Genomic DNA, 10,071 nt, shown 5'->3' on the forward strand with positions numbered 1-10,071 from the left:
AAACTAATTATTCTGTTTTACACATTCATAAATGTAGCTAGATTGATCATAAATGTATGTCAAAGAAGAAATTAATTAATCAAAACAGTCATGTTTGCATGTTCTCACGTTAAGATTTATGACCATAAGCAACTCTGATAAACAAGGGCACTTGTGACATTCACAATGCAATGGAAATGTGACAATATTGTGCTAAATTCTGTTAATTTTGGTAGTATTTTAGTCACACTGTTTGAACACCGTATTTCATTAAGAACTAGCCCCATTCTACAGCTCACACCCAGACATTCATGTTGTACATACACTCCTCCCACTCCACAGATTTAGATAATTCTAAATCTGGTCAGGTCAGATTTCTTTTTTTAAAAATTTAAACATAGTGTATTATATATTAATAAACAGTGTTTTAAACATATCTATCATTTGAAGTATTTGAACCATTAATTACATAAATTAATTAATTAACCATTAAATAAAGCTTGGTAAAAGCTTGGAAAGTTAACAGAAAAGAGTTTGCAGAAAAAGCATAATAAATGAATGAAATGTGTTTTAAATGCTAGCTTTCAGGATTTTGCACTGTGTTTAGTTTTAATGCTCATTGCTACCCAAGAGAGCTTTTCTAGTTACCCAGCAACTGAAATGCCTACAAAAGCTGCTCTTCGTCATGGGGCCTGGGGCTGAGGGCAGCACACATGCCTCAGCAGTGAACTTTCAGCAACAGCGACTGTTCTAGAACCACAGAAGCACTGACAAGTTCTGGCCATGTCTTTATAAGGTTTAAAAAAAATGGTTCTCACATTTTATTTTATTCAAAGCCATCTAACCATCTCCACTGGCCCATAACTTATGAAATTTATAATAAATTAAAAGAGCAGTTGATACTTAAAAATTATTCAAAAAACCATGTTAAAACACTACTGAATTTGTTACTGATAGTAAATGTTAAATGTACCATTAAAACCAAATAATCTAATGGAGTCACATCTCTTTACTCATAATCTCTAACATCCAGGTCCTAATGAAATGTCAAGAATCATTTATTTATTTGAACAAAACTGCATTATATCTAAAATCCCATAAGTACTGTTACTTACATTTAAAACTATTAGGTAGTAAAATAATCACTTGAATAAATCGACAAGTAGCCTTGAAAAAACAAAATAAAAGCATATTGAAAAAATACTTACGTTTTCTGCAGTTACACTCCATTTTTTGATTTCAGATCCTTTTGAGAAGTTTGACCAATTTCTAAATCAGCAAAGAGGCTATGACTCCATGGTAATGGTTAAAACGCAATATAAAAGCAACACAAAAAACATACTTGATTTTTAAAGTGCAAGAATGTAGAAATTCATCCAACCTTTACTTAAAAGTTACTTGGTGATATCACTGAATTCAGATATACACAATAAGAAAATAATACTAAGGTTACAAATCTCCATGTCTCTCAATAGCACTTTATTTTGAGCATCTGCTGCAGCACAGCCTAAAAAACAGAGGAACACAGTCAGGGTTAAACTGGTATACGTTACCAAACCCTAAAAATGCACATAACTTAAGACATATAATGTATATTAACCAAAAACTGAAAAATTGAAGACACACATTCTTGGCACAAACAAGACTGCATGCACTCTCTACTTAGAATCAGAGTGTAGTTGACAGTTTCAAGTAATCTATAGCAATACAACTTTTTGTCCTGTTAGCGTCTTAGCTAAGTTCAAGAAATATATTAATTGGGATCCTCTATTGGCGGGATCTAAAATGTTAACAAATACAATGTTTCCATTGGCTGCGCATGAAAAAAAAAAACAAACTTTTGGTTACAATGCTGAAGAGCACTCATCGTACAAGTGCATAGTGTCATTTACATTCTGCAGCTAGTGAAAGTCAAATCTACATATGAATGACAGGGACATACTGGCCAAAAACTGTCAAAGCATACAGAGTTACACATATTTAAAGATGATGAGCGGGCAATAAATCTGCGTGCAATACAGTGAATAAAATGTTAATTAAATTGAGGTTACACAATGTTAATATTGTCAATGTTCAAAACAAAAAAAATTTAAATACAACCACAACAACAAAAGGAGAAGGGTCTCCCTTATAAAGCAGCGATGCATTGTACCTTTACATCACCAAATGTATACATGGTCACTTTTTACTTAACACTTAAATTAAGGCACCAACACAAAGCTAAGCATAGATCAACTGAAAATGAACAATGCTTAAAAAAGGTGACTTAATACACATTCAGTGAAAATGATACATGCTTCAATATTAAAGGTTTCGTTTTACTGTAAACAATTGAGATTTGCATGTTAATTACTCACAGTACAGAATGCAAATCATCGTTGTAGAGAATTAACTGAGCTCAACTGTTAAAGGAAATATAACATTTGCAACATGCATAACTATGCATACATTAGGAAAACCTAAATCGCAAAATGTTTGAACTTTGTGATTCAATATCATATACTGTAACAGTCAAATACAAAGTATCTGCATGAATGTAGTGAACCAAGAGCACGGTTTACTCACAGTGACAGTTTGCTGGGTCTAGACCATTAGACACTTAAAATAAAACTTGCACATGAGACACTAACTACTCAAGGCAAAAGAAAACATTATGAAGGCGGCGGAAAAAGCCCCTTACAGACCATATCAAACAAGAAAATGTGCATTTCACAAGATATCTTTTTTCCAGATGAAACTAAACTTTCTATTCAGTAATTTCAGATGTGTGCCACACTGAAAAACTACTACAACTATTTAGTAGCACCATCAAACCACCTACAATGTTACTTTATCTCCTAATATGAGGCTGATAGAGTAAACAAAAACTTTCATAAAGACCAATATAAATTAGAGCCTTATACTGATGTGCAAATAAAAATGTAATCCCACTGAAGAGCATCAACTAAGACAGCAAAATGGTAAAGTGCAGCTAAAGTCTACTTGCTTTCGATTTGGACAGACACGCATCACTCATTGTGGAATGACTTGAGATGCTGAATAACTATAAGCAAGCTTAATTCTCACAAGCGCCCCATCTGCCAGACAGCTCTTTATGGTGATGAGTGTTTGGGAGAACTCTGCAGGCCCTCTGCCTCTCTGGGAAACACAGTCAGCAGAAACATCTCCTTCACAATGTAGCCGAGAATCACACTGGTCACAGGAGAGCCGTAACAGCACAGCACTCAGCTGTTGGGTTTCTCTGAGTGTTGAAACAGAGAGAAGAGGTCTTCACTAGTTTGGGTTTCCACCGAGCTGAAATGGGACTCCATGTTCCAAGCAAGGTCTGCATTCAGGAAATCATCCATAACAGTCTGAGTCTCATTGCTGGTCAGAAAGAGGTTGCCCAGACTGGATGAGCTGGACACTGTCTGGGTCTCCGTGCTGCTCAGCCGGACCTGTCCTTCATGAGAACATGACAAGGGAACAGGAAGTGGAGGCCTAGTGTCTGTCTGGGTCTCCGTGTCTGAGGACTCTGTACTCATGTTAAAACTGGAATGTCGGAGGATGCTGCCGAGCGGCATATGGCCACCTTGTTCAAGCAAGAAATTAAGGTCTGTTTGCGTTTGAGTATCAAACATTTCAAGCTCCAGATCATTTGACTGCACCCTTGTGCCAACCTCACTCTGGTGGCGTTCACCAAGGAGTAAGAAATCAGTCTGTGTTTCAATATCAAGGAGCTCTAGAGGGGTCTCTGAGCTTAGACCTCCCAGAGTGCTTTCATCAGTCTGTGTTTGAATATGGGTTGCATTGAGGAAATCCTCAAAGTCAAAGTCAATGCCAGTGTGTTGTTCTTGCACTGGTAGGCTTGACCCACAGCTTGGCGTTCCACTTGTCATGCTATCAGAAAGGATGTTCTCAAGGTCACTGAGGAGAGTCATGGTCTGGGTCTGATTGTCAGCAACTGTATTCTGGTGTAAAATGTCCCTCTGGGACCCAAAGCACAAGGGCGGAGCAGTTCTGTCCTCAAAGAGCTCTGGCTCCGTACTCATAGGATCTTCAAGTCCGTTTGTAGGGAAAGATCCATCTATTAGCGCGGTCTGGGTAGAGACACTGAGCATGTCAGTGTCAAAAAGGTCTGTGCACATTATAGCTTGGTCCATCTGTGTCCTAGGCATCGATGCTGCTGTGCTGCAGCTAGTTTGCGTTTCCCTTGTTGTGTTAAAAGAGGGACAGGGCAGCTGACTCACAGTGTCCGTCTGTGCCCCAATTGAGGATGTGACTTTGGCCCTCAAGGGGAACGTCTGAGTTTGAACGCTGACAGGTAGCTGGATCTGGGCACTCACACTAATGTCTGTTTGAGAGCAAGACGACACTGAGGGCTCACCCAGGGGGGTGATGGCGAGTCCTCCAACAGCTCCCTTACTGAGGTATGAGATATCAGTCTGAATGTTTGTTGAGGTGCTTTTACTTCTTGATCCTAAATCATTAACTGGCTCACCTACTGAGACCAGGCTTTCCAGATTGACTTGGATTCCTGTACTAATGGCCTCCAGACTCAATCTGGAAGCAGACAGTGTTTCTTTGAAACTCACAGTCTTAGTGTTCAGTGCAGGCACCACTGTCCCGAGTGACTGAGGCAACAGGTGCACAGTGCATACAGAGCCCTGTGCATCCACAGCCAAAACCACAGACCTCAAGGCACTGTGCTCAGCTGAGGGGAGAAGAACAGGCAGGTGTGCAAGCTGCATCACAGGAACATTGACCAAAGCCACTTTAGGTTTGGGCAGGAGAAGCTTTGGAATGTTTTTAGCGTGGATGGGGTTGTGTCTTGGCGAATCTGGAGTTTGTGAAGCTCCTTCAGTAGGGACTGCCCCTTCTGTCAGGTCCTTATCTGCATCTGCCATTTCGTATGTTTGCTCATTCAGCCTAACTTTTGCTGTGCTGCTTGACATTTTCTCCATTTTCCTTTTCTTCACAGGAGGATATCTAGAACAGGGACATTAAATACATTAAAAGACTGAAGACTACAGTTTCAGAATGTAATCAATGCAACAAGAATAGACATTTAATAAAAGGTTGGGTATTTGTGGATATACAGGCAACACATTATTAATTAATTAATAAAGCAGATGCTCCTAGACAGGTGTAGTGCATAATCATCTTTATAACATAATGGCATGTTCTACAGAGATGGCAAGAAGCAAAGCTCTAACTGACTCTGAAAAAAGTATTAATTATTGGAACAAAACAGGAACTTAACTCTCAATAACTTTTTTAAAAGGCTAATGTTTTGTCAGTAAAAAGTAACATCACAAAGCAACTATTCCTCAAATTAACTTTGTTTGTTTTATGCCAATAATAATCAAAACACCTTATTATTGAAAAAATATATATGTAAACATGTAATAATAATACCTGTGCTCTTTGGGAACCTCGTGGCCTGTCCTGTAGATGTGTGACAAAAGTGCTGCCCTACTTGCATATGGACATCCACATGTACAACTGTATGTCCTTCCACAGTCTTCTGCATGCCTCCTTAAGTCCCATTCTGTGCTGTAACTATTGCTGCATTTCACACATTTGTGCTTCTTCTCTGCATGCATCTTCATGAAATGCTAGAGAACACAAAACACCAATAAAGTACATTAATGCTTTATACTGAATCACTGTATACGTTGTATGCAAAGGTTAAGTTTGTTATTAAGCTATTCATTAATGTAATAATCATCTAATTAAGCAAAACACTCTTATTTATGGGATTTATATAACAATATATTTAATTACCTGCTTAACCAGGGCAAACTGGGAGAAAGGTCTGTTTGGACCTCTCGGACAGCCCTCTATTGGACAGCCATAGAGTTTTTGCGAACCTTTTATATCCTTCCTTATAGTAGGGTTGACAAGACCCTCCTGAAAAATAGAAGACATAACAAGAGGGAGCTGAAGTTGAAGTTTACACACAAATTGCAGACCACCAACATGTGGTCAACTGGGAAGAACAAAAATATAACAATAAGCTAGAGACAATGGATTTACAAGGGTCATTTCTATAAAACATTTTTAGTGCTGTGGGAGGTGTGTGTGTGTGACTCATTCACAACATCCAGCCTACCCAACAGCACTGAAATGTTAAGGTGAGAATTAAGTGCTGAGTTTAATAGGATCCATCTTTACACAAACATGGTTAAAGAAGAGGGCTTAGGACTGAAAGGTCATTGGTTTGATTCCCACGACCGGTAGGAAGGTTGGTGGTGGTGGGAGTGAAGAAACAACACTGTCGTCCTCCCTCAATCCACGGCTGAGGTGCCCTTGAGCGAAGCACAAAAACCACAACTGCTCCCTGGGTGCTAGGAACGGCTGCCTGCCACTCTGGGTGTGTGTGTTCGTGTGTATGTGTATGTGTGTTCACTGCCACAGATGGGTTAAATGCTGAAAGTACATATTTATTATTACTTAATTTATTTCCATCAGTTATCATGTCGTCCTACAACAAATTAAACTAAATCAGAATAAACAAGATAATAACTGCATTTTCAAACCATGGCTGTGTTGAAAATCAATGAAGCACCAATGGTCTGCTGTGTTTTTGAAGAACCACATGTGTAAGCCTGGCTGCTTGCCCCATGCAGATTGTGAACCATGAAAATAAAATTGTGTTTCTGCATGGTGAGAACTAGTATGCTTTGTGTAAGTGAAGCAGATCTGCATGTGATTTACATGGAAAAAATCAGCAGTTCTGAACAAATTAGCGGCCATTAAATGCAGCAACAATAAATCTGCAATCCGTTCTCAGCATATGGATGACAACTGCAAGTCAGACAAAATGTCCCAGAGCTACATCATGTCTGTTAATCCATTCATATACAGACCTACAATTTTACAGCTGTCAACTGAGTCAATTAAATTGCTCAGCAAATGAATTTGCCCTGTGAGGGAAAAGAAAAAAAAAATCAAACTCCATGCCAGTAAACCTAACAAATTGTAAAGCCCATGACTTAACATTCAGGCAACGTCTCGGGTCACATTAAGGGCCAACCACTAGCAACTTGGTTGATGGCTATTTTGCCACTCATACGGCCCAAAACATCCCATGGTAGAATTTTTTTTATGTTTGCCAGCAGACGAGGCATCTTGTGAGGCCTGACAAGAGAGGCACAAAAGTGTGAACAGAAAAAAGCTTGAAACATGGCCATACATAAGCACCCTGAAGACATAAGCCATATAACGACCTGCTTTATGCTTCAGTGTGGAAATCAGTCAATATGCAAATAGTGAAAACTGTGTATATAAGCTCCCTATATCAATAATCCACTCTTTTCCCATACTGTACTGCTGACCAGGGTTGTATTACTCATGCTGTCAGCCCCTGAAGCATGGTGAATATCCAAGGCGGTTTCCTTCAACAAGACTCTATTGCCAGACAGACACTCTGCCCCGCTCCACAGTATCAAGTAACTCAATTAAAATGTTCATTGCTTCTTTGTTGTCTTGAATAGCCTGATCTTGCTTCACACAAAAGGCAAGAACACAGACAAAAGAGAATGATAAAGTAGTGGGCAACCAGAAGATGCCTATTTTCCTCCCCGATGCTTAGCACTGAAGTATTTTTAGCTGTATACTGTATTCCTCTAGCACTATTTTTACCTTCCTGTATGTTCTCTTATTAACCAGGACGAATGATTTCAATATAAACAAACTGAGCTTTTACAATATACAGTTGAGAAAGGTTTAAGTTTTTGTAAAACCAATGAGTCTTACCTATTTCAGCACCCTCACAGTAACCATCCACTGTGACTTACTCCAACTGACTTCACTCAAAATTCTAATTTGCACAATTTATGCTTTACTCAAACGCCCAAGACACATTTGTTGTCAAAAGTTTGAGTCTTACGTTTATCTAGTGGAGATAAAAAGACAATATAATAAATATATGCTTCACCAAACATTGTTTAAGATGAGAGCCTTGAAGCAAACTTCAGACACCTATCACTAGCATGTCTTGGCTAATCAACAGGGTTTTAATGTGTGGGTGAAATAGATCAGTGAACACATCAGTTGATGACATTTGTTGTTCATCACTGACCTGTTAAGCCTCAGACATCATATCTTAAACCCAAATTCAACAGAAAAAAACAATCCTTTAATTCGGTTTAAGTAATTATCAGTATTCTTAGTAATTGGCCAACTCACATTTTGCTTCGTGAAGCACCCTCAATCACACCTCAAGATATTTGCTGAACATACAGGAGAATAACAATAAAACGAGAAATACAACACCACACAGACAGGACTACTGCAGTGCAATGATTGGGCTGCATTTGATTCAACTCATGTTATCAGAACTGGTGCAGAATACACTGTTTTGTGGTCAGTTGCTGTGTGTTGACACATGCTAATGTTCGCAATGCGGACAACACGCTGACCGAAGAGAACTAACGTTAGCCTTGTACCTAACGTTAATGTTATATAACGCGGACAAATGTGCCACTAACATTAAACATTTAGACTATTTTAATTAACATAAGAGTAGTAATTATAGAGCTAACTAGCGGCCATATTAGCTGCTGATTCTGTTAACGTTAGCTCCAAACAACGCTGTTAAACGCAGCTACTGTGTTGATTTTCTAGTTTGAAAACCACGGAAACAAAAGTCATTTACTAAGTTCAAAACTTCACCAGTAGAATTACATACACAAGTTATCATAGTGTTACGGACAAGATGGAAGGTTTGTTAATGAAAATGTTGGTTCCACCTTAAATAGTTAACACAAGTCAATGTGCCATTCTGGCGTCTACACAATGTCAACATTTCAGCTGAGGCAGAAGTTGGCTTCTTATTCGACTCTTCTGTTCCACCTTAAACCGTGCACCAGTCACACGCTCGCTGCAGCCCCATTTAAGGTGGAACGGACATGTCGAATAAAAGGTTGGCAAATAAGAACACAATAAGCCAAGTATTAGACGCTGAAGTGTAACTATGCCTCGCTTAAGGTAGACATGACATCGAACCACACATTAAAGGTAGGTCTTTTGGCTGTAACGCTGTGAACTCTGTGGTTACCTTGACTCTGTGAGACTTCACCAGATGCATGTTGAGAGCCGGGGTGTTTGGCAGGATTTTCCCGCATCCTTCCACAGTGCAAAGAATGTTGGTGCGCACTTCTTTGGTGAGCTCTGTGATGGAGGGCGTGATGATGTCCCGCTCCTCGCCGTGTTTCTGGCCGTTGGGAGGCGGCTCTGTCTTCTCCGTTGCGGGAGAAGCGGCCATGTTTCAGCGGAGAAAGCACACGAGCAGCAGCCCCTAGTGAGTGCACCTTTTACAGAGCACTTCCGTCAGCGCTTAGCAACCACTACAGCCGCGTCCTGGCAACAGCGTAGTACAGAGACGTATATATTTATATCTATACGGCTCTGTACACGACCACCATAACCATATTTTGAAACTGTGAAGTACGTAATGGCCTTTATAAATTATTTTTTTTCTGCGTGACATTTCCTGTTCGCTGTGTTAGTTTCTGGCCAGAGTTAAAAGCAGAGTGCTTGTTCTCAATATAGCTACCACAGACAGAAACACTAAATCTCAACCACATCCTCAGAGTTATCATATTGATATATTATGTAATTATTAATTTAAATGTAATTATACATATCGTGATTTATTTTTGTATTGTATAACTCTAATCAGTGATAACGGAGTTATTGCAGGATTGTAGTTGATTACAACGTAAGGTTGCTAAATTGTTGGATATTATGTAGGTTACATTATTATTATAATACATAATAATAATCACCAACACATCCCGTCTGAACTGGGACATAACTGCAAATTGAAACACACACACTGCTGCCACACTGAGTATTAGTAGTTACAATATCTGAAAATGGCAAACTAGAAATCTTCCCCAGATTTCGCTCTCCCTAAGAGCACTGAAAATTAGGTGGATAACACCACATTATTAGAGAAATGATGGACACTGCTGATAGAAGAATGCTGGCTCCTTGCATGTTTTAATGCCATACAGTCGTTAAAAGGTGCACTAGTCAGTTTTACCTTTTCTATCTAGTACAAATAACTACATGAACAAATGTACTTATTTTAGCAATGACATT

At 39.1% G+C, this 10,071-nt stretch overlaps 1 protein-coding gene across 1 annotated transcript; it reads right to left on the reverse strand.

Moving 5' to 3' along the window:
* Positions 1–1,450: 1,450 nt before the first annotated feature.
* Positions 1,451–9,246, reverse strand: atmin (ATM interactor). The gene is made up of 4 exons (XM_066684993.1): positions 9,023–9,246; positions 5,746–5,871; positions 5,377–5,576; positions 1,451–4,947 (listed from the first exon to the last, which is right to left on the reverse strand). The coding sequence occupies exons 1-4, from the start codon at positions 9,227–9,229 to the stop codon at positions 3,204–3,206; spliced, it is 2,277 nt and encodes a 758-aa protein (XP_066541090.1). The 5' UTR covers positions 9,230–9,246; the 3' UTR covers positions 1,451–3,203.
* Between the last annotated feature and the right edge of the window lie 825 nt (positions 9,247–10,071).

Source organism: Hoplias malabaricus, chromosome 11, assembly GCF_029633855.1.
Source record: "Hoplias malabaricus isolate fHopMal1 chromosome 11, fHopMal1.hap1, whole genome shotgun sequence".
In the NCBI taxonomy this organism is placed as follows: Eukaryota; Metazoa; Chordata; class Actinopteri; order Characiformes; family Erythrinidae; genus Hoplias; species Hoplias malabaricus.